At 47.1% G+C, this 26042-nt stretch overlaps 1 protein-coding gene across 1 annotated transcript; it reads left to right on the forward strand.

Moving 5' to 3' along the window:
* Window positions 1-9883: 9883 nt before the first annotated feature.
* On the forward strand, window positions 9884-15455 carry LOC126986684 (keratin-associated protein 6-2-like). Its single transcript, XM_050843038.1, has 3 exons — window positions 9884-9971; window positions 10134-10635; window positions 15279-15455. The coding sequence occupies exons 1-2, from the start codon at window positions 9960-9962 to the stop codon at window positions 10632-10634; spliced, it is 513 nt and encodes a 170-aa protein (XP_050698995.1). The 5' UTR covers window positions 9884-9959; the 3' UTR covers window position 10635; window positions 15279-15455.
* The last annotated feature ends 10587 nt before the right edge of the window (window positions 15456-26042 follow it).

Genomic DNA, 26042 nt, shown 5'->3' on the forward strand with positions numbered 1-26042 from the left:
CCTCGCCTCTTCACCTTCCCTCCTTTCCTACCCTTTCTTTCCCCTCTTTCCTCACTCTCCTTGCTTCCCTAATTTCCCTCACTAGGTGTAATGAGATATCCTCCGGGCCCCCCTTCCTCAACCTCTTCACCTCCCCTCCCTCTTCTTTCTTTCCTATCCCTCCATCCTTCACTCCCAGTTCTTCTCCTCCATCTTCACCATCCTTCCCTATCCTTTCTTTCCCTTCTACATCCATTCCTCAACACCTTCCCTCGATCTCCTTTCTCTCCCCTCTTCCCCTTCACCTTCCTTCCCTCTCCTTTCTTTACCCTTGCCCTCCCTACCTCCTTCCACCCCTACACTCACTTCACGTATGGAAAAGACCCCCCTTCTTCTCCTCCCCCATCCACCTTCTCCTCTACTTTCCTTTCTTTTCTGTCACGCCGCTCCTCCTTTCCCCCCTCCCCTCTCCACCCCTCCCTCACCCCTCACCCCTTTGGACTATCTCTTGCAATTTCACTCTCGCCGTAAAGGAGCGTAACGGAAACTGAAAGGAATTAAGAACTGAGCAGGTGTTATACCGGTGTGTGTGTGCGTATATGTGTGTGTGTGTGTGTGTGTGTGTGTGTGTGTTCCTTTACATTAAGCGTTCCTAATTACACTTTTTTTTGTTGCATAGTTTTTCTTTGTAAATCTTGGCCGTTCCTTTTGTGTGTGTGTGTGTGTGTGTGTGTGTGTGTGTGTGTGTGTGTGTGTGTGTGTGTGTGTGTGTCATAACGTTTTCTTCAGTACGCCTTTGTGGTAAATGAGAGCAAGGATTGTAGTGGTCTAGACAGAAAACCACTGAAAGAAACAATATGTAATCATTATATATTAAGTGCAGACAATTTGAAGGAGGAAGAGAAGGAGGTGCCAGAGAGAGGAGGGAAGAAAATGAACGAGGTGGGAGAGAAAATTACAGAGGAAAAATACCACGAGCGAATAAGGAGAGGGAGGAAAGGGTAGAGAAGGCATGGAAGGAAGAAACAGAAAAGGAGAGTGAGGGGGTTTAAAGGAAGGGACCGACATTGATGGCTGGTGGTGTTAGTAACTTGGACAGCGCACAGGAAAGACGGAAGGTTAACCACACAAACAGGCGCCCGAACCGTTATGCTGTTGTGAAGAAATTAGTTGTTGGCAAAACTACACAAACTACCATAATAGCTGCATCGCCATTACCATCACCACCATCACCACTATCACCGCCACAACCATCACCATCACCACCATCATCACCACCACAACCACTGCTCCCATTTACCACAAAGGCGTACTGAGCACATTATGACACACACACACACACACACACACACACACACACTAACACACATAGTTGCCTTCTGTGTAATTTATCAAGCTCCTATTCGCGGTCCCCCCTCCAGTCATCAGCGAGTGCCAGCCAGCGCTAAGAATTACTATCGTGTTCACTCAGAGGCAAAAATTGGCGCCCAGGTCTTACTTAATGTTGGTTCTTACTGTACGTGATTTGGGCAATTTTCTCTATTTTTTGTGTTCTTCCTTCAATGCAATCTCTCTTAATGTGTATGTTCCCTCATTTTGGCATTTCCTTTTATTACAACTGTGTTCACTCAGAGGGAAGGATTGGGGACTGGTTTTACTTAATGTTGGTTCTTACATTACGTGATTTGGGGCAATTTTCTCTATTTTTTGTGTTCTTCCTTGCAATCTCTCTTAATGTGTATGTTCCCTCATTTTGGCATTTCCTTTTATTAAAACTGTGTTCACTCAGAGGCGAAGATTGGCGGCCAGGTCTTACTTAATGTTGGTTCTTACATTACGTGATTTGGGGCAATTTTCTCTATTTTTTTTTATGTGTTCTTCCTTCAATGTAATCTCTCTTAATGTGTATGTTCCCTCATTTTGGCATTTCCTTTTCTTACAACTGTGTTCACTCAGAGGGAAGGATTGGGGACTGGTTTTGAATATATGTTCTTCTTTCGGTGATTTTGTGCAACTTCATGTTTTGTTTAATGTCCGTCTACTCCTTTAATTCAATCTTTTCTTTTTCTTTTTATTCAACAGCGTTCACTATCAGAGGCAAGGACTGGCAATTAGTTTTTGACAGGGATGTTGATTTTTTTTTAAATAAATAAAAAAAATCGGATTTTTTTATTTAAATCGATTTTTGTATTAATGAATATTATTAAATCAATGTAAACCTCTATATTCTCTACATTAGTTTCATACACTTGTTGGAGTATTCTTGTATCATATTCCATCATAATAAGTAACCTGGCTGGCTGTGTGAGCCAGTCCTAAGACTGACCAGCCACAGCCAGCCAGCCACTGGCCAGCACCACACCACACCACAACTCTGTCTAGTCTCTTAACAGTCTAACCAGATCATGTCACGTTTTGGACATGTCCTCACTGAAATTGCACAAAGAAAGATGACAGCAGCTTCAAATGAAAGTATCAGAAAAGGCTGTGGATGATCCATGTATGTATGTGAAGTGATTCTTTGAAAAATAGAGGTGTTTATGTATTTCAAATATTTCCTTTACTGCCACTTCCTGTATTTGGTGTTTTTTGTCCCTTTTAATAGCTTTTCTTTAGTTAATTTGAGTGTTTGGAGGGGTCCAAGGCTACCCACATGCTGTCCTCATGATTGTTCATCAACCGGACTCCAGCGAAACTCTAAAGAGGACCAAGTGAAGCTCGGGGGGGGAGATTGGCCGAGCAAGATGGCGGCACTATCAAACAGTTGCCTGCGCCACAATTGGCTGGGACCAATCAAAAGAGTAAAGATGGGGCATACCCTGCAGCGGAGCGTGGCCGTAGTGCTCATCTCCGTGACACTGGCCCTTGAGCCATTGGTAGGAAGAACCTATCACCCCAGGACAGGGCCGGTGTGACATCCGGGTTACCACAGTGTACCTTCCCCAGGTTTCCCCAGGTACCCATTTATCGACCAGCCCGAAAGGGAGGATGAGCAGCTGGTGAGCGGCACGCAGACTGCCCAGGTTGGGATTTGAACCAAGGGCCGCGGGTTCGTAGCAAGGCACGCTAACCACTACACCATGGAGGCATAAAAAATCTTACGGGTGAGAAATTTGCTATATGAGGATAGACTTAAGGATCTAATGCGGCCAATGTCAACACGATGAAAAAACAGTTACAACAAGCAAATGAACTGAAGTTGCTAACCCATGGTTGCCGTGCACACATTCTAAATGTATTGGCTCATGATTTGGAAATTGGCAACATAAAAGAATATGTGGTTCATGTTGTAAAATACTTTTGAAACCATCACTCTGCCTCAGCAAGATACCGTGAGAAAGGCGGCCAGTGTTTTGTTTTGCTCCAGGACACTGGACGGACCGAGTGTGGCTGTCGGAAAAAAAAAAAAAATATCTATATATATATATATATATATATATATATATATATATATATATATATATATATATATATATATATATATATATATATATATATATATATATATATATATATATATATATATATATATATATAATGAAGTAACCAGCTCAGGTAAAAATTTTGTGAAGCTGCCAAGGAAAATATTATCATCAAAGTTAGTGTTTTCTTTGTTTAGTTCTTCATTTTCTGTTGTTGCTCGCCAAAAAGATCAATATTTAAATCAACGACAAAAAAAATCAAATAGTATAAATCTTGATTTAAATCAGCTTTTTTTTTAAATCATTTGATTTAAATCTTGATTTGAATCAATGATTTTTTTTAAAAATCATTTGATTTAAATCTTGATTTGAATCAATGATTTTTTTTTAAATCATTTGATTTAAATCTTGATTTGAATCAATGATTTTTTTTTAAATCATTTGATTTAAATCTTGACTTAAATCAACTTGATTTAAATCAAACAACCCTGGTTTTTTACGCTCTTCTTTCTGTGATTCTGTGCAACTTCATCTTCTGTTTAATGTCCGTCCACTCCTTCGATTTAGTCTTTTATTTTCCTTTTATTACAACTGCGTTCACTCAGAGAGGCAAGGATTGGCAACCGTTCTTAATGTACGTTCTTCCTTTCTGTGATTTTTGCAACTTTCTATTTTGTTTAATGTGTTTATATTCCTTCGCGTTTGGTAATTCCTTTCATTACAAGTGTGTTCACTCAGAGGCAAGAATTGGCAGCCACTTCTTAAAATGTGTTCTTTTCTCTCTGATATTTGTGTAACGGTATCTTTTTTTTCTTAAACGTGTGTGTGTATATATATATATATATATATATATATATATATATATATATATATATATATATATATATATATATATATATATATATATATATATATATAGCGGGCTTTTTTATTATTATTGTAGCGGGCTTTTTTTTATTATTGTCTCCTTTTTTGTGCCCTTGAGCTGTCTCTTTTGTTGCAAAAAATATACATATTCCTTCAAATTTAGCGTTTCCCTCTATTTTTTTTTTTTACACCACAGGAAACAAATTAAGGACAACAACGACAAGAATAACAACAACAACAACAACAACAACAACAACGACAACAACAATAACAACAAGAAACAACAAAGAGAAAGCCCGCTAGACGCAACTCAGTTTAAAGATAAAAGAATAAGAAGTGTCAGAAAAGCGGTCAATTTCGGAGGGAGCGGCGTCTTGATACTCTCCTCTTGTGTATCTTTATCTCATGTTTAGTGTGAAAATTCCCCCAATTTTCTCACTTTCCTTTATTTATTTAAGTGGCAGATGTTGGTGTTGTTTTGTTATATGTGATTTTTTAAGGCCTTCGAGCCGTTTCCTCTCACTAAAAAAATATAAAAATAAAAGCTCATGTTCCCTTCATCCCTCACCTCCCGGATATCCTCTCCATTTTTCCTCCCTTCCCTTTCTTTCTCCTCTTCCTCCTTCTCTCACCCCCCCAGATTCTCTCTCCACCTTCCCTCCCTCACCGTCTGAAAGGATCTACATTTACCTTTATGTACCTGTTGTAACACTATAAGAGTATTTTGAAACACGGAAGCGACGCCCAGACATATCTCCCTTCAGTGCGGTCCTGAGGCAACACTTGAAGATCATATACACTCTTTGTTGATACGGAAGTAACGCCAAAACACATGTGCCGCAGCGATGAGAAATGGGCTAGTTAACGCCCCACCCTTCTCCCTCACACGCACTTGAAAAAAATGGAGAGGTGATTTGAGGGGCCAATCTGGAGCGATTTTACAGATTACATTTATATTTTTTTCCTCCACACAGATTTACACGTTCATAACAGCTGCTCGTGTGTGTGTGTGTGTGTGTGTGTGTGTGTGTGTGTGTGTGTGTGTGTGTGTGTGTGTGTGTTGCCTCTCTATTTTCTATCGATATTTTCATGCTGACTGCTCTTCTGAACTTGCTAATAACTGCATGTCTCCCCCACTCCCACGGCCCCGCTTCACTCGACTTTCTGCCCTAACTCATCCCTATACTGTCCAGATCCCTTATGGAAGAGTCAACCAGCATCTTCATTCTTTCAGCACTTACACTGGTAAACTCTAGAACAATCTTCCATCGTCAGTATTTACTCCTGCCTACGACTTAAAATTTTTCAAGAAGAGAGTATCGAGACACTTCTCCCGAAATTGATCTCTCTTCAGACCACTCTTCTACACTCTTTTTTATAGGGGCAGTGATTCAAGGGTTTTTTTTCTCAGTATTTTATTTTGCCCTTGAGCTGCTTCCGGTCCTGTAAAAAAAAAATGTATGTATGCATATTTGTAGGAGCTTGTGGTCTGTCTGTCCCTCCCATTACATCCCACCAATCAGTCAGTCAGTCAGCCACTCACTCAGTCATACATGGAAAGAGAAGCGAAGGTAAGAAGGGGTGAGGGTTGATATCTTAGGCGGGAGAGACGAGGAAGAGCAGCCTGGTGAAGCAGCAAGAACTAGAGGAAGTGAGGAGAGATCCGGGAGTAAGAGGGAAGGATGGCAGAGGAGGCTGTGGGAGAGAACAAACACGGGACTGAAAGAGGAGAAAAAGAAAAAAACATTGAAAGAAGGAACAGGGAAAGTGAGGAGGGAAGAGAGAGTAGTGGTTTTTTATTTCATTATTGTTTTCTTTTCTTTTTTTACGCCCTTGCACTGTCTCCTTTGCTGTAAAAAAAAAAAAAAAGAAGAAAAAGGAGAGGAAATAACACAGAACGGAGCAAAGAGGAAAAGGAAAGGATAAAAGAGGGGAAAAGAGGAGGGAAAAGAGGGTTGTGGAACCAGTGGAGAGAGAGAGAGAGAGAGAGAGAGAGAGAGAGAGAGAGAGAGAGAGAGAGAGAGAGAGAGAGAGAGAAAGAGAGAGAGAGAGTGAGAAAAGAAGGGAAGGACAGGTGAGAGATGAAGGGAAAATTAAAAGAATGGGATGGGTGAAAGAGGAGGAGGCAGAAATTGACTCCCGAAATTAACCTCTCTTTCGGCCACCTCTTTTGATTCTTTTTTTAGGAGCAGCGAGTAGCGGGCTTTTTTTTATTATTGTTTCCTTTTTTGTGCCCTTGAGCTGTCTCCTTTGTTGTAAAAAAAAAGAAGATAGGACAGATTGCTGGTTGCGAAGGATAGGGAGAAGAGGATAAAGGAAGAAGGAAAGAAAGAAGCAAGAGAAAGGAGAGAAGGGAAAACGAAGGTGTGGAAAAAAGAGAATAGGAAGCAGATGAGAGGGAAAATAGGGTAAATAACGAGGGAAATAAGAGAAGGGAAAGGAGGAGAAAGGATAGAGTAGGAGAAAAGAGAAGAGAAGGAAGAGAAGATTACCGGAGTTTGTGGAGAGGGAGGAAGAGGAAGAAGAGGAGAAAAGAGCGAAGAAGAGGGAGGAAAGAGGAAAAGGAGCTTCGTCTGTGTAGGAGTAAGATGAGGCGTATTGAAGCACCCAACAGCAGCAGCCACAGGAAATGATGCAGGAGTCTTTGGGACAGCCTTGTCAGATTCAGCACGCACAGCACCGCCCCCCGTCATGGCTTGGTGCCCGCGACAAACGACCTGCAGTAAATCTTGGTAAGCCCACGCGTCATCTTGGTGGAGAAGTGAAGCTCTGAGTAAAGTATCTATCTATCTATCTATCTATCTATGAGGCCCATATTCTTACACGCTTTCGGTTCTCACAAACAATATCTCCAAAGACCACAAACAAGATTAATCGGGTTCTCTATATGTTTTTTTTTACGCTCATGGTGGAGAAGCCTTGTCAAAATATCACTAGGCTCATAACAGTACCCTTGGAAATACTAACACAGCCTCTACGATAACCATATGTCACTAGGCTCATAAAACTACCCTTGGAAATACTAACACAGCCTCTACGATAACCTTATGTCACTAGGCTCATAAAACTACCCTTGGAAATACTAACACAGCCTCTACGATAACCTTATGTCACTAGGCTCATAAAACTACCCTTGGAAATACTAACACAACCTCTACGAAAACCATATGTTAATAGGGTCATAAAACTACCCTTGGAAATACTAACACAACCTCTACGAAAACCATATGTCACTAGGCTCATAAAACTACCCTTGGAAATACTAACACAGCCTCTACGATAACCTTATGTCACTAGGCTCATAAAACTACCCTTGGAAATACTAACACAACCTATCGTTACTAGGCTCATAAAAGTACCCTTGGACATACCCACAACCTCTACGAAAACCTAATGTCACTAGGCTCATAAAACTACCCTTGGAAATACTAACACAGCCTCTACGATAACCATATGTCACTAGGCTCATAAAACTACCCTTGGAAATACTACCACAACCTCTACGAAAACCATATGTCACTAGGCTCATAAAACTACCTATGTAAATACCCACAACACCCTCTATGAGACCAGTATCAAATCTGGTGTGAAAGCCGCGAATTGTTTGGGAAAATGGACATTGTAACCATTATTTTTTGTTGCTGTTTCGGCGTTCGTTTTCTCGGTAGTAAGTAAGTGGAACAAGTCAACAAATCAAGTGGAACAAAACAAGCAGACGTGAGAATAACTAATGCAAATTCGGCTGTGAAAGTCATGAATGGAGGTTAGGTAAATTCAAGGCTGAGGAATGCTGATACGCCACCCAGAACTAGGCCTAAGGAGCTGCCGTGAATAAGCCGACTGACAGGTATCCATGTGTACCCTATATGTTGTTGTTGTTGTTGGTGGTGGTGGTGTGGTGGTGGTGGAGGTGGTTTGTTGTTGTTTTTGTTGTTGATGATGATGTTGAACTCCTTGTATAGCAGTGTGTATCCGTGTGTACCCTCTATGTTGTTGTTGTTGTGGTTGTTATTGTTGTTGTTGGTGGTATTTGTTGTTGTTTTTGTTGTTGGTGGTGATGAGGTGATGATTCGTTGTTTATTAAAAGGTAAGTCAGACTCGAGGCAAGAAGTACTCCGCCACGCTCGTCATGTTTAGGGAAAAAAAACATATAAACCTCTGAATTTGTTATTTCTTTTCTTTTTCGTAAACGCAAAATATTTACTTTAGCATAATTTTTTTTTCTATAAACATGATATGAGATAATAACATGCTGGGAGAGCTAAGAGAAAAAATTGTTTTGATTTCTTTTTCGTAAACACAAAATATTTACTCTGACATTTTTTTCTATAAACATGAGATAATAACATGCTGGGGGAGGTATGAGAAAAAGATAATAACGTGTTCTCTCTCTCTCTCTCTCTCTCTCTCTCTCTCTCTCTCTCTCTCTCTCTCTCTCTCTCTCTCTCTCTCTCTCTCTCTCTCTCTCTCTCTCTCTCTGCGTTGTGGGATATGAGAGTGTTGAGAGCCGAGGAAAAGCGAAAGTAACGTGGTCAGTGAAGCAGCGTGTTCTTTTGTTCAAATAAGTACGTCTCTTTTACCTTAGTGAACATGACGAGTGCCTTTGTTGAGGGGGGCGAGGGGGGGGCGCAAGCAGGTAAGGTACGGATAGAGGGGAAGGAAGGGGAGAGTAAGCAGAGAGGGAGTGAAGCAGGGAAGCAGAGTGATTAGTTAGGGATTAGAGTTAGGGATTAAAGCTTGTCTTGTATTAATTCCTTTCTTCCTTTTTTTCCTCCTTTCCTTTCTCTGTTAGCAAGGGAATGTAGGAAGATGCAAGGTGATAACGTGTGTCCATACAGGAAGGGAGGAAAAGGGGGAAGAGGAGGGAGCAAGGGAGGGGAAAAGAAGGGAAGGGATGAAGGGGGAAGGAAAAGGTGGAGGGAGAGAAAGCTGTTTATCAGGTGGGAGGGAATGGGAAAGGTGGAAGAGTGTATGTATAGGGAATGAAGGGTATCAGAAGGTAAGAGAGAGAAGGGAGGAGGGGGGAAGGGGAAGATGTATTAACGGCACTCAGCACTCATCAGCAAACAACAAGATGACACGTGAGACACTGCTCGGCACACACACACACACACACACACACACACACACTGTAATAATTAGTGGTAGTAGTAGTAGTAGTAGTAGTTGGCTTTATATTATCTTTTTTTAATACCAATCCATCAGTACTTATTTACTTTTGTACATAATTTAACGTATCCTCTTCTCTATTTTCTTCTTCCTGTCTGCGCCTCCTCATCGTCCGTAGAGTGAAAGGCTTAACCGCCCGGCGCTGCATTGCTGCTTCATGTGGCTACAAGCCGCGACCCCTACATCACTCCTGGCAGCTGAGTGGCGGATGGGGGGGGGAGGGTTATGTCGTGGCGCCACAGTCTCACCTGTATGGTCGCACAAGTGTTGGGGTAGGCCTGATGCAACGGAGGCAGGGCCCCTTGACCCCCTCGGGACGCGGCGCCAGGCGAGCCTCGCGCCATCAGCAAACTAAACACGCGGAGCGAAAGTAGTCAGCGTCACGCCGCGCGGCGCACCACCTGCCGCACTGTTGACCCGCCGTGCTGACGTCATGAGAGGCGCCTCGGACACGCGGGTATATAGTGACGGCTGCGGCGACGCCTTCGTCAGTGTTAAGCCTGAGAGTCAGCTAGCAACACTATGCGTCACCTGGTGAGCAGCACAACACCGGCCTGGCTGCATGCCGGCCGCGGGGCACCACAACACACCATGCCACACCCGGCACACCACCCTCCTGCAGGCTCACCACACACACACACACACACACACACACACACACACACACACAACTAACAGTCTTCCCTCCCTCCCCAGGTGGTCGCTGCACTGCTGGGCTGCCTCCTGCTGGGGGCCGCCCTTGCCGACCCGGGACCGAACCCCGGCTTCCTCTTCAAGGGCTGCTGCAGCAGCGGCTATGGCGGCGGCGGTGGCTACGGTGGTGGCCACGGCGGCGGCTACGACAAAGGGTATAAATGTAAAGGATATGGCTGCGGCCACAGCCATAGCAGCGGCTACGGCGGCGGTCACGGCGGAGGCGGCTACGGCAAGGGACATAAAGGCAAGGGTCACAGCAGCGGCTACGGTGGCGGCCACGGTGGGGGCTATGGCGGCGGCGGCGGCGGTGGCTACGGCAAGGGACATAAAGGCAAGGGTCACAGCAGCGGCTACGGTGGCGGCCACGGTGGGGGCTACGGCGGCGGCGGCGGCTACGGCAAGGGCAAGGGGCTGGGGCTGTTCAAGTTCAAGTGCTGCAGCTTCGGCGGCTACGGAGGCGGCAGCGGATACGGCGGCGGCGGCGGCGGCGGCTACCACTGAGGTGAGTGACGAGGCCCGAGGGCTGAGGCCGTGCAGGACAATATATGACTATACTCTCTCTCTCTCTCTCTCTCTCTCTCTCTCTCTCTCTCCAGTCACTAACAACTCTCCCTACACACAACCATGGACAACATCTTCCCACGCACAACTCACACTCCACAGGCAAGTTGTATCGTTCCCCTTTCCCGCGTCCTGCACCGCCCTAACACTCCCTTGCCTGGGCTGTTAGCGGCTTTGTTGTCACTTGCCATTTATCTATACATCCTAAAAAGCTTCAGGGCACACCTCTTCACTTGCATTCCCTATTCCTTAACTCCTCATCGTTGCTCTTAAACCTCCCATCACTAATAACAAAAAGAGGCAACACTTCTCCTCATTCACCTCTCCTCGGGTTGTTAATTCCTTCCCTCCTTCTCAATGCTCTCCTATAACACCAGAAACCTTTTGCTATTTACCAAGACACGAAGCAACAATAGTCACTCCCTCCCGCCTCTTCTTTCCCTCTTCAACTCTCCAGTGCGTGAGCTGAATTGATTATGGCTGTTAGTGGTGCATGCCGTGTTTCCATGTCTTAATGCTTCCTCCCTCCAAGCACTGATTTAGCATGATTGGTGGTGCGGTTGGGGGTGCTGTTGGTGGTGGTGGTGGTGGTGCTGGTAGTGTTGGTGTTGGTGTTAGTGGTGGTGTTGGTGGTGATGTGTTTCCCTGCCTTAAGCGATCTCCCTAGACTCAAGCGATCTCCCTAGACTCAAGCGATCTCCCTAGACTCAAGCGATCTCTCTAGACTCAAGCGATCTCCCTAGACTCAAGCGATCTCCCTAGACTCAAGCGATCTCCCTAGACTCAAGCGATCTCCCTAGACTCAAGCGGTTTATCATGGTCCAATTCATCTTGCTTTCCCGTCCTTTGCTTCCCGTTCCTTCCCCAATCCCTTCAACATTTTACTAACACGTACACATATTGTCCTTCTCTTTATATAGCTTAGCTCATTACTGGATTTATGAGTTAGAAATACCTTCCTTAGTTTTCCTTTTTACTTCATATTACTTCACGATCTCACACCGACACAACATTCACGATCTCACACCGACACAACATTCACGATCTCACACCAACACAACATTCACGATCTCACACCAACACAACATTCACGATCTCACACCGACACAACATTCACGATCTCACACCGACACAACATTCACGATCTCACACCGACACAACATTCACGATCTCACACCGACACAACATTCACGATCTCACACCGACACAACATTCACGATCTCACACCGACACAACATTCACGATCTGACACCAACACAACATTCATCTTTCTGTAACTTAGCACATTGATTGTATATTGGGGTGATTTTTGAGTTAGTACAATATTTCTTACTTTTCCTTCCCTTAATAACTTAGTTCATATCAACGCCTTTCTCGACCAATTCACTAGTTCGTAAGACTTATATAATATTTTTCCTATTTATATAACTGAATCCATTACTGTTGATTGAGCAATATATTTCATCCTTTTCCTTTCTCTTCTTCATAATTATTTCTTCGACGATTCCTTCACACTTACTGACACGAACACAAACATTTCCTCTCCCCATACAACCTATACCTCATTACTGTAAGCTCTGCACTTTATATCTTACTTTTCTTCCTTTCCTTCGTTGCTGTTCCTCCCCGAATCCCCACTTACTGTAGTGAAACCAAATTGTCGAGTCCGTTTTGGCGTTGGCTCCCGCGGGCCCATTTCTCCCCTCTGCTCTGCCACACAGCCCCAACACCTATTTTTGCCTCTCATATGTTACCTATAGCTTACATATGAGAGGAAGAGATAGGTCTTGGGACTGTGTGGCAGAGCAGAGGGGAGGAAAGGACCCGCGGGAGCCTACGCCAGACCGCCCTCGACATATTTGGATGACTAAACACTAACACAATATTTCTTCTCTTTACATAAAATTACCCATTGCATTTTCAGTTTCATGGACTACTTGGTATCTGCTGCATTGTGCTCGGGTAGTATTGATCAAATGCGATGCTTTCTAATTAACCAACGTTGCCACTTCTCTAGACCCATGATCTTAAACACTTCAGCGATTACACCCTCATCTGACCAGGTTTTCGTAGAGGTTGTGGGTATTTCCATGGGTAGTTTTATGAGCCTGGTGATAGTTTGCCCATGATCTCAAAACACTTCAGCGCTTACACTCCCTCATTTGACAAGGCTTTCGTATATAGATGTTGTGGGTATTTCCATGGGTAGTTTTATGAGCCTGGTGATAGTTTGCCCATGATCTCAAAACACTTCAGCGCTTACACTCCCTCATTTGACAAGGCTTTCGTATATAGATGTTGTGGGTATTTCCATGGGTAGTTTTATGAGCCTGGTGATAGTTTGCCCATGATCTCAAAACATTTCAGCACTTACACTCCCTCATTTGCCCAGGCTTTCGTAGAGGTTGTGGGTATTTCCACGGGTAGTTTTATGAGCCTGGTGATAGTTTGCCCATGATCTTAAAACACTTCAGCGATTACACCCTCATCTGACCAGGTTTTCGTAGAGGTTGTGGGTATTTCCATGGGTAGTTTTATGAGCCTGGTGATAGTTTGCCCATGATCTTAAAACACTTCAGCGATTACACCCTCATTTGACCAGGCTTTCGTAGAGGTTGTGGGTATTTCCATGGGTAGTTTTATGAGCCTGGTGATAGTTTGCCAATGATCTCAAAACATTTCAGCGCTTACACCCTCAACTGACCAGGCTTTCGTAGAGGTTGTGGGTATTTCCATGGATAGTTTTATGAGCCTGGTGATAGTTTGCCCATGATCTCAAAACACTTCAGCGCTTACCTCATTTGATCAGGCTTTCATAGAAGTTGTGGGTATTTCCATGGGTAGTTTTATGAGCCTGGTGATAGTTTGCCCATGATCTCAAACACTTCAGCGATTACACTCCCTCATTTGACCAGGCTTTCGTAGAGGTTGTGGGTATTTCCATGGGTAGTTTTATAAGCCTGGTGATAGTTTGCCCATGATCTCAAAACATTTCAGCGCTTACACTCCCTTATCTGACCAGGCTTTCGTAGAGGTTGTGGGTATTTCCTTGGGTAGTTTTATGAGCCTGGTGATAGTTTGCCAATGATCTCAAACACTTCAGCGCTTACACTCCCTCATTTCCCCAGGCTTTCGTAGAGGTTGTGGGTATTTCCATGGGTAGTTTTATGAGCCTGGTGATAGTTTGCCCATGATCTCAAAACACTTCAGCGCTTATACACCCTCATCTGACCAGGCTTTCGTAGAGGTTGTGGGTATTTCCATGGGTAGTTTTATGAGCCTGGTGATAGTTTGCCAATGATCTCAAAACATTTCAGCGCTTACACCCTCAACTGACCAGGCTTTCGTAGAGGTTGTGGGTATTTCCATGGTGATAGTTTGCCCATGATCTCAAAACACTTCAGCGCTTACACCCCTATTTCACCAGGCTTTCGTAGAGGTTGTGGGCATTTCCATGGGTAGATTTATGAGCCTGGTGATAGTTTGATAAAGCTTCTGCACGTTGAATGTGAAAACAGTCTTGAGGGCCCGACTAATCTCCTTTGAGGCCTCGGGAAATACTTGGTGAGAAAGGCGAAAGCGTTTGAAAGTAAGTTCCTAACCTCCTCCTCTTGGTCAGTCAAGCGCTTGGTGATTCACAGCTCCCTTCCTTCCCCTTCCTGGTTCGTGTGAGGCGGAGAGAGACGCGAAAACTTTCATCATTCCCTTCCTCCGTCCATCCCTATATACGCTTTTTGTTTAGCGGAAGGGAAACGGGACGGACGCACTTACCCGCTTTCCTGCCTCCGTTTCTCCTACCCCTTCCTGTTTAACGTGAGGGAAATGGAAGGGAGAAGTGCTTGCATTCCTTTATTCCTTCCTTCCCCTTTCTTATTTAACGTATGGGAAAAGGGACAGAGGGAGGGAAACCCACTTACTATCTGCCTTCGACCCTATTTTCCTTTCTTTTTAACGTGATGGAAAGGGGAGGGAGACATGCTTACCTTCCTTCATTCCTTCATTCTCCTTTCTTGTTCCCTGTTCTTATGTTCTTATGTAAGGGAAAGGGGAGGGAGACGCGCTGATTGACACTAACAACACCCACCCCCTGTCTTTTTCCTTCCTCCCTGCTCCCCACTCCTGCTACCATTGATTTTGTCTGCCCAGGTACACGAAACTCAAACGGTAACATAATTAATTGTCGATGCAGTGTGCTCAAAATTTGTAGCAATGATCTGTGTTTCTTCCTTCTGAAATTGTGAGAACTTTTCTTTTTTCTTTCCCTCACATCTCTCTCTCTCTCTCTCTCTCTCTCTCTCTCTCTCTCTCTCTCTCTCTCTCTCTCTCTCTCTCTCTCTCTCTCTCTCAATCTAAACGCAATAATCATACGCACTTACCTCATCACACACACACACACACACACACACACAGACACACACACACACAGGAAGCCACATCAAAATAATAATATCACAAAAACAGACAATATAATACACAGGAACAGCTTACCCTTACAATATTGGTAGTAATAGTATCATTATTATTTTTATTTTGCTGATGTAATTACTCAGTCTCACTCTCCTTTCTCTCCCTCCCTCCCCACAGCTCCTCCAGCCCAACCCCTTGCCCCCTTAGCTCCCTGCCCTGTTCCACCTCCTCTCCAGCTCGCCCCCCTCCCCAGCCCCGCCCCGCCTCAGAGAAAACGGAAGGATTTACCCCAGACTAAAGAAGAGGTGCGAGGCCGCTGTTAAGTTTTCTGTACTCATAAATGTTTATAAGTTTTGTCTTGTTTGATTATTCATTTACAAGAAGGTCTCATCCCTCCCCCCCCCCCCCCTCTCTCTCTCTCTCTCTCTCTCTCTCTCTCTGAAAAAAAGTCAATATGTGAAATGAAACTCAATAGAGGATATATGATACTTTATTGAATCTATTATATTACACAACACAGACGCTTCTTCTTTTTTTTTTTATAGCAGAGAAGACAGTGCAAGGGCGTAAAAAAAGAAAACAATAATGAAAAAAAAAGAAAAAAGAAAAAGCCCGCTACTTACTGCTCCTGAATAGAGAGGTGTCACTAAAATCTTAACAACATAACATAAGAACATAAGAACATAAGAACGCAGGAGTCTACAAGAGGCCAGTAGGCCTGTACGAGGCAGCTCCTTTGACCCTAAGCTCCCGTGTATCTAACCCCACCTAATATCGCTGTCCATGAATTTATCTAGTCTATTTTTGAATGTGACAATTGTATTGGCACTCACCACATGACTGCTAAGCCTATTCCACTCATCCACCACCCTGTTAGTAAACCAATTTTTGCCTATGTCCCTGTTGAATCTGAATTTATCCAGTTTAAACCCGTTACTTCGTGTCCTACCCGGTTCTCTTACCAACAAAACCTTATGAATGTCTCCCTTATTAAAGCCCTTCATCCATTTATAAACCTCGATCATGTCTCCACGCACCCTTCACCTTTCTAGAGAATGCAAGTTTAACTGTTTGAGTCTTTCCTCGTATGGCAAGTTTCTCAACCCCTGAATCATCTTAGTCATCCTCCTCTGCACCGATTCCAACATTTTGATATCCATTCTATAGTAAGGTGACCAGAACTGAACCGCATAGTCAAGATGAGGTCTAACTAAAGCTAAATATAGTTTGAGGAAGACTTCGGGGCTTCTGTTGCTTACGCTCACATCACTGGAGACGCATGATACACCCCCGTAGAAGGTACAGGTAAGATAACGGCAGTAAAGGGGAGGCCAAGGAAGCGTCAGGTGTTCGATTAATACACGGCGTGAACACCTGAACGAGAAAGGAAGAAAACCAGACTCGCGATGTGACTAATAACGACTAATGATATATACTGCAGATACCTGACTGGGAAGAGAAAGGAAAGCAGACGGAAGAGATTGAAAACGAAGGGGGAGCAAAAATTTCATCACTGCACAAACACCTGAGTAATCGGTGAAGGAAACCACACCTCTTCAACTTAACCCCCCCCCCTCTCTCTCTCTCTCTCTCTCTCTCTCTCTCTCTCTCTCTCTCTCTCTCTAACGTGGACACCTGGCAGGAAAGGGAAGGGAAACCAGACTGAATGGATGGAAAGATACGAGAGAGCAAGTTCCATTACTACGCGAGCACCTGAGAGCGGGGAGGGAGAGGGGGGGAGGTAGGGGAGCCCGTGAGACTTGTTGCGGTGGTGTCGGGTCACGTGGGACGATGGCGCCTTCAGCTCCGCGGCCGCAGCAGGTGGGCGGCTCGTGCGACGCTCCACCACCACCGCCACCAGGCATGCACGTGTGTGTGTGTGCCGGGGCGGTGAGCGCAACAGCCGCACGAGGAGGAGGGAGGAAGGAAGAGGTAGGGAGGAGGGAGGAAGGAAGAGGTAGGGAGGAGGGAGGAGACAAGAGAAAGTTCGTCACATGGCCACCGTGGTCCGCCGCGCCGCCCCGAAGCCACACCTCGCAACAGGGGGTCATAAACTGCCTCTATTCTCACGCCAGCACCACGCCCCCGCCCGCCACAAGCCCCCCGCCGCCGCCCCCCCGTCCCCCGCCCCCACCCCGCGCCGGTCACGTTCACAGCGAGACTTCGCTCCCATGCCGCCCGTGCCGTTGGGGAGCAGCTTGGCGCCACGCGGGGGAGGGAGCGGCCCTGCACAGTATTACGCACCTTCCCTCCGCCCTCTCCTTCCTGTCCAGCGGGAGGGGGGAGGAGGACGGGGAAGCGGAAGGGGAGGGAGAGGATGAGGATGAGGAAGGGGAGGGGGAGGATGAAGAACGGGAAGGGGAAGGGGAGGGGCATTACATACTGTCATTACCACCCTTCCTTTTCCTGTCCAGCGTGAAGGGAGAAAAAGGGAAGGGGAGGGAGAGGGTGAGGAAAGGGGAAGGGGTAGAATATGCTCTTTTTTTTTTTACAACAAAGGAAACAGCTCAAGGGCACAAAAAAAGGAAACAATAATAAAAAAAGCCCGCTACTCGCTGCTCCTAAAACAAAAAATCAAAAGAGGTGGCCGAAAGAGAGGTCAATTTCGGGAGGAGAGGCGTTCATGCTCACAACGACACCCACTTCCATCCTCCCTTTTCCCCCTTTCCTGTTTGACGTGAGGGGGAGGAAGGGAAAAGGGGAGGGAGGCCCAGACACAAATACGCACATAAGAAAATAAGAACAAATAAACAAATAGAACAAATAAGAAGGAACAAATATTTAGGAGCAGCGAGTAGCGGGCTTTTTTTTTATTATTGTTTCCTTTTTTCTGCCCTTGAGCTGTCTCCATTCACCCCTTCCTTCCCTTTCCTGCTTGGGGTGATGGGGAGGAAACGGGAATAGGGAGAGAAAGGGAATGGGGAGGAGGGCACGTATTGACACCTCCCTCCCTCCCTCCTTGCTTAACGTGAGAATGAGGGGAAGGGGGGGGAGGGTGAGGGAGCTTACTGACTTAATACACGCTTCCTTTCTTCTCTCTTCCTCCACCCTCCCTGCTTACGTGAGGGAGGGGGGAGGGGGGAGGATGGAGTCACGCATACTCGCATTATTACGCATTCTTAGGAGCATTGAGTAGCGGGCATTTTTTTCAACATTTGTTATTTTTTTTATGCCCTTGAATTTGACTCTTCTGCTGTAAAAAACAAACAAACAAACAAAAAAAAACATCCCTCCTCTTGAGCCTGCTTGATGCAAAGGGGGAGGGAGTCTGCTGACCATCCCCTTCCTTCACCTCCTTCCCTTTCATTGTCTCCCTTGCCAATCCCTTGTCCCCTTCCCTTCAACCCTCATCCTTCGCCTTTGCTGTCCTTCATCTTCCACCTTTGATTGGATAGTTAGTGTAGCTTGTCACAAACAGCCTCGTCAGGACCATCACGTCTGCTGTTGTTTGTTCTTCCTTTGTGTTTCCTTTGTGTTTCTCCCTGATTTCCCTTCCTAAATTCACTATCTTCCCCTTCCTTCCTTCCTTCACTATCTCCCTCTTTCTCCCACTACTCATCCCTTCCTTCAGTTACTATCTATTTTCCTTATCACATTCTCTATTTCCTTATTTTTTTATTCCTTTTTCTGTTTTTCCCTTCCTAAATTCACTATCTTCCCCTTTCTTCCTTCCTTCACTATCTCCCTCTGTCTCCCATTACTCATCCCTTCCTTCTTATCACATTCTCCATTTCTTTATTTTTTTCGATTCCTTTTCTGACTCATCTCTACTCACCTTCCTTACCCCCTCTTTCATTCACTATATTCAACCTGACTCACTCTACCCGTCACCTTTCTTTCTTATTTTCTCTATCATTCTTCATTTCTTCCCTTATCGCGTTCCCTTCTCCTTTCTCCTCTCATCACCCACTTCTTGCCCCTGCTTCGCCTCCCTTCTCCTGGCGCCCCTCCTACGCAACTTCCTTTCTCCTTCCCTCTCCTTCCCTCGACCCCGCTCCATGCAGTTAGCCCCTCCTCCCCACCCTGCCCTACCTACCAGCCAACTCCGATACCCTACTCACGCACGCACGCACGCCCTTCTCTCTCTCTCTCTCTGGATCAAGAAACAAAGGAAGAAAAGCTGATAAAATATAAAGAGATAGTGAGCAAAAACCTGCGTCAACGGAGAGAGAGAGAGAGAGAGAGAGAGAGAGAGAGAGAGAGAGAGAGAGAGAATCACGCACGCGACCCGCCGCCTCCTCCACCACCACCTCCCGCCCCCACCTCCAGCTGACCCCTCCCATCCCGAGCAGGCGGTCAAGTGTCTTCACGGAGCGGCAGAGTGAGTGGCTGGGGGCGTCGGCGAGCGGGCGTGGCTGGTGAAGGAGGCGTGGGTGGGGGCGGGCCAGGGTGGTGACGGCGTTACGAGCCCCAACAGGAGGTCATAAGAGCGGAGCGTCACGCGGCAGGCGGGGCAAGGTCGACCAGGAAAGTGCGCGCTCTTTCGACAGAGTAACATAAAGAGCGAGGCTGCAAGCTTCCCGGTGAGGCGAGGCGCGTGAGGAAAGGAGGAGACTCGCGCGCCGCTCTCTCCCTCCCTCCCGTCCTCTCCTCTAGGCCACTCACCCACCAGCCCCAGCCACCTCCCACGCCAGGCCCCCACCAACCCGTCTCGTCCCTGCCTCTCGCCTTCCCTCCCTTCTCTGCCTCCCTACCCAACCGCCTCCCACGCCAGGCCCCCACCAACCCGTCTCTTCCTCTACCTCCCTACCCAGCCACCTCCCACGCTAAGGCCCCACCAACCCACGTCTTCCCTGCCTCTCCCCTTCCCTCCCTTCTCTGCCTCCCTACCCAGCCACCTCCCACGCCAGGCCCCCACCAACCCGTCTCTTCCTCTACCTCCCTACCCAGCCACCTCCCACGCCAGAGCCCCGCCAACCCATGTCTTCCCTGCCTCTCCCCTTCCCTCCCTTCTCTACCTCCCTACCCAACCGCCTCCCACGCTAGAGCCCCACCAACCCACGTCTTCCCCGCCTCTTTCCTTCCCTCCCTACCCTACCACCTCCAACGCCAGTCCCCCGTCAACCTATCTCTTCCCTGCCCCTACCCTTCCTCCCTGCCCAACGCCCTCTACCTCTCCCTCTCGTTCCACCTCCCAGGACAACGCCTCACCCTCCAATCTCCTCCCGCCCGCCCCGCCCATCCCTACAGCCGCCTTTCCTGCCGAGCCCGCCACGCACGTTTCTCCCTACATTGTTCTCTCCGCGGGCTACCTTGTGTTGCCGTGTGCATTCTCTCCCTCATGACGCTACAAGCACGGACCTTTTTTTCTTGTTCTTGATTTTGTTGTTGTAATAGTTCTTTTTTTTCTGTCGCCCTGTCGTTTGCACTCCACTTTGCCCTGTCACTATATCGCTAATACTTTCTTCAGTAATACCGTCGTTTATGTTGTTGCTACTGATGTCGTGTCATATTATCCTTCACATACTATTATCTTTTCTTAACTATCCTCTATTACAGCGAACATCTACGTAGTGCACACAACCATACAGCCTTCGTTCTTGCTTTCATTATTTTTCTCTGCACGTTCTCCTTCCATTTCGTCTCGCCTTTCCTCATACAGAACAAGCGCTAAGGCCAGACCCTGACCTTGTGTAGTCTCGGTGCGGTCTGAAATGGACTTGTGTAATACTCCACAATCATTATCTTATCTTTTCACTTCCTTCACTTCAACGGCTGGGCTCCGGATTCTTCCCCTCTTTCGGCCACCTCTTTAGATTCTTTTTGTGAGCAGCGAGTAGCGGGCTTTTTTTTAAATGATTGTTTACTTTTTTTGTGTGCCCTTGAGCTGTGTCCTTTGTTGTAAAAAAATATATATAATTCCTTATTTACGCCTTCATCACAGATATTTTTCACTGCTTTCAAGTCTGTTTACTTTGCCTTCCCAGCTTTTCTTAATTCTCCTTTCTGTCATTTGGTAGGTCAACGCATTCAACGCCCCTGTCCATACTGTCCACTCACGCTGCCAAACTTTGAACACTTTCACATCGCCAACCAATCAGACAGTGCCTCGTATCATAAGAACATAAGGAGACTGCAAGAGGCCGAGTGGCTTACACAGGGCAGCTTCAGAATCTCACCCTCCCCCACTACTCCAATGAATCCCTTGATAGCCTTTCTGAATTTTGCTTTGACTCTCATTCGACCGGCTTAATCGCTGCACTACACTACCACCTGTTATACTCTTCCATGTAGCCATCCAGTCCACTCTTAAAACAAGCTATCGTCCCTGCACTCACTATGTAATTGCTGAGTCTATTCCATTCCCCCTCCTTGTGTTCCTTCACCACCCGGCTCTCCCAGTACTGCCACTTTTATCACCAATCTCCTCTCCCATATTCCCTGCCTTCACCATTCTCTCTGTTCGCCTAAACTCACCCGTACCTTCTCTTTCGTTCCTGCTTTTTTAATTACATCACCAAGCAGTCACAAACACTCAAAATGGTGCCTCGTCATCACCAATATCCTCTCCTACTTCCTGCCTTAACCATTCTCTCTGTTGGCCTAATCTCACCCTTACCTTCTTTTTCGTTCCTCCTTCACCTTACGACCCTGCTCGACACATCACCAAGCAATCACAAACACTCAAAAAGGTGCCTCGTCTTCATCAGTATCCTCTCCTACTTCCTGCCTTAACCATTCTCTCTGTTGGCCTAATCTCACCCTTATCTTCTTTTCCGTTCCTCCTTCACCTCACGACCCTGCTCGACACATCACCAAGCAATCACAAACACTCAAAAAGGTGCCTCGTCATCACCAGTATCCTCTCCTACTTCCTGCCTTAACCATTCTCTCTGTTGGCCTAATCTCACCCTTATCTTCTTTTCCGTTCCTCCTCACCTCACTACCCTACACACCACCTTCACATCAAGCAATCACAAACACTCAAAATGGTGCCTCGTCATCACCAGTATCCTCTCCTGCTTCCTGCTTTCACCATTCTACTGTGCCTAAACTCACCCTTACCGCCTTTCTCTCGTTCCTCCTCACCTCACTCCCCTGCACACCACCTTCACGTCAAGCAAACTCGATGCCTCTTATCACCGCCCTGCGTCATGTCCTTCGCCTGTCCTCTGTCGCGCCCCCACCCGTTCACACTCACCATTGTCTCACGCCATCCTTGTCCTCACACTAGCCCTCGCCTCACACTGCCCACGTATAGACATAACCGGTAACCCTCAACACCAAAATCAGACACACCCAGACACCCCACAGACATAACAGTAACCCGCAACACCTAAAACAGACACACCCAGACACCCCACAAGGAAGTTAGGTTAGGTCTGTTTGGACTACACTCTCGCCCCTCACACTACCCAAGGAAAATCAACAGAACTCCGCATTTTATACAGCCACATCTTGACATCCACTTCTTAGTCCACCGCTAAGCCGGACACCAAGGTTACATAAATAGAAATGCCATTAGTTTGATTAACACCACCGCTGGCGTCACAGGAATTCGACAACACGTCCGCCAACTCTTAGTCAATCACACTCGCTTCACTACATTATCTTCTACTACCTTCTACTTTCAAGAGGAGGGTATCACGACACCTCTCCTCCCGAAATTGACCTCTCTTTTTGGCCACTCCTTTGACCTCTATTCAGGAACAGTAAGTAGCGGGCTTTTTTTATATTTTTCTTTACGCCCTTGAACTGTCTCCTTAGCTGTAAAAAAAAAAGAAAAAGTGTCGAGTTTAACACCACCGCTGGCGTCACAGGAATCAGACAACACATCCGCCAACTATTAGTCAATCACACACGTTCCACTACACTATCTTCGACTACCAAGTGTTGAGTGCTTGCAGCCACACCAGCTATCAGGCACCAGCACACTGACTCCCTGACTGTCCCGCCTCCACACACGCACTGGGACTCTGGGACTGGGAGTAGCCAGGCACGCCCTACTACGCAGTTAAGGACAAAGCAAAGGTCGTGATCGAGTTGTGTAACGTCGATAAACGGAGTTATCTCAAAGCCAGCGGCGAGGAGCTTCGGGCTGGCTGGCTGTTGTCTGTGTGCATGACGGGCAGGAGGGTGTGTGCATGCAAGATCAGATCCACCACACACCACGACACACCACACCACCGCCCGCTGCCCGCCCCTGCCCTCAGTACAGCGCTCGTCCCTTGCCAGCGTAAACCACTCCATCGTATTACTGAACTTTTCTCGCTGATTTCACGGATATTAAGTTGGTGAAAAAGTCGCGTTGTGCAGTCCTTGTAACACTTACGACACCGCTTACATATCATTGAGTCATTATAAGTTTGAGTTGATGGGAGGGATTTTCCACTCGGTGATTTGCCCTCGAGGCCTTGAAGCGGGCCAGCGTTGTGCCCACGCTGCCACATCACGCTGCCGCTACACTTATCACTAGTTGCGCAAGTGACTCATCTCGCCTCATGCCAGCTGTTCCTATGCCTCTCTATCCCGTCCTGCAGCGAGGGATTCCTGCTCCGCCGCGCCCCAGCGATGAGAGCACGCCCGTGTCGGGGAGGCGTCCCGTGTCCGCGTGCCAGGGCGGGCGGCGAGGCACGTGTAGCGTTGGCGGCGGCGGGGACCTCACCAGAACAGCCGCCACCATGCAGCCTAACCCGCCCTCAGGTGCCCGCTGCCTCCAGCCTCCTGGCATTTGATCATTGATGATTTGAGCCTCAACGGCGCTCTAACGCTAACGCATCCCACGACAAAGTAAAGAGCCAACACAGAGAGCAGCCTCGCTGTGTGTTCAGCCTGCGGCAAGCTACCGGGACCTCACAGGAAAAACTAGGATAAACTTTGGCACTCGCCGCCTTCCGTGACTGGGTCTCCTCTTTATCATAATATTTTCCTGATCCTGCAAGCCTTCCAGATGCGCAGGCTGAGTTTTTGACGGTTAGTAACACTCCAAGCATTCAATGACAAGTGTGACGGATCATATCAAAGCAGTGATGGGTGACATCCTTCCGTAGGCTGGAGACACATGGCAGCCTTATTATCATCGTCTTTCTCCTTCACCTCCTTCGCTCGGATCTCGCGCCAAGTAGTCCGTCCGCAGCCGTACCTAACGCCTACAGCACCAACAGGAAATCATACCCGGGGACGCTAAACTGTATACGCGCAAGCCACCTTCACCTCAGCTACTTTATGGAGCATACGGCCTATCCGTCACCCAGGGTAGACCTCCAGGCGGGCAGGGAGTGTCTTGAAAAGCAATAAAACGCACTCAGACCCTTGCAGCGGCTATGATCGAGCTAATAAGTGGTAAAAGAAGGGGGCCACTCGTGGATAATGTGTGACTACCTCATGGCAACACTCGCACGTGATGGCTGCACAAGTGGTGATCAATATTACACTTCCAAGTCTCTTTCCTTTACTAATATATCCGCCACGACATAAACCCTCTTGAAACATGGGTCGTAGGAAGTGGATAGAGGTGGCATACTACCTTCACCGGCAAACATGGCCTTCAACATAAGCATAATCAAGAAATGAAAAAAGAAAACGTGGCAACATCCTGAATCTATTTTTACATGCAGGAGGTGATGGGGGAGAGGAGCGGGCCGGCGGGCAGGCAGCCATATTTATTAGTGAAGTTAAGAACCGAGCGATCAGGCGGGGAAAAGAATCTCGAGTGCAAGGGCTGAGTAAATAAATGATATCACATGGAGTAGAGAGAGAGTCCGAGCTGGGGAGTGAGGAGATTCGATCGGTGCGGCGGGCGCGAGGACCAGAGAGAGGGAGGAGTGCAGAGAATGGCTATAGGGCGGGAACAAAGAGACAGAAAGATGGGCCACCACCGCTACAATCGGCACCATGAAGCTCACGCGGCAGCTATCAATCACTGTCTACATCAGCAGCCAGCAGGGTTCCATCTCAGCAGCCCAGAGCGACAGAACAACATAAGGTGCCATTGTTGTCACGGGGTGGAGTGGGCGCGCGTAACCAGCCCCGTTCTCCCCGCCAAATCAAAAGTTTTCTTTGGTTAATTTCCCTTGTTTCTCCCTATCACCTCCTCTATCGGTAGTTCGCAGTGTGTGGATCTGATTTGCTCTTCAGTGAATCATCGTCCTCAGTGATGCATATAGTGAAACTCCGCGCAGAGAATCCAGAATGAACGTTATAAGGTGAATGATGATGAGGGAGTTTCGTGGGGGACTACAGCAAATCAAAACACAGTGCCTTCTGTCTATTTCCCGGACGCGTTTGACAAGTCTTTCTTTACTTCCATGACAAAAATACAAGAAAACACTCCTTAGATGTTCTTAAAATCATGCATTTCCCTATTAGCTTTAGTTTCATGGTCTACCACACCCCAGATTAAGAATAAAGCCCACCAATCTAATATTCACTCTACCCTTTAAAAACCCAGCTGTGAGGACGTGCTGTCAGTCAGAATAACATTAGCCAAACACTGAGGACGAGCGCAAACAGAGAGGGGAACACTGAACAAGAACAGGTGAGTGACAGCCACGAGGAAAGAAAGTAAACGTGACGGGGAGGAGGGGATAGTGGGCGGGAGGGACGGAGGACGGGGAGGTGAGGGAGGGAGGAAGGGCGTAGCACGGTGAGGTAACAGAGGAGGGGGCTCGGAGGGAAGGGAGGTACAGAGAACGAGGGTGATGGAGGGGCGATGGGTGTGAGAGAGGGACGGAGGTGAGGCCGGTGGGAATTGAAGAGCAGAGGGAGAGAGAGGCACGGAGGTGAGACAGGAGGGAGGGACGACTGGAGGCAAGGGAGTGGGGGAGGGACGGTGGCCAGGCAAGAGGGACGAATCTCCTCTACCCGTGACGCCTCAGTGAGCACGCCGCGGACTCCAGGGAGCGAGCAGGCAGGATAGGCTCAACAGCTGATCATAAGGTCCTTAAAAACGTGAAGGTCCAGGACAACACACCGCCTGGGAGACCTTGAAGCCGAGACGAA

This window comes from Eriocheir sinensis, chromosome 62 (genome assembly GCF_024679095.1).
Source record: "Eriocheir sinensis breed Jianghai 21 chromosome 62, ASM2467909v1, whole genome shotgun sequence".
NCBI lineage: Eukaryota > Metazoa > Arthropoda > Malacostraca > Decapoda > Varunidae > Eriocheir > Eriocheir sinensis.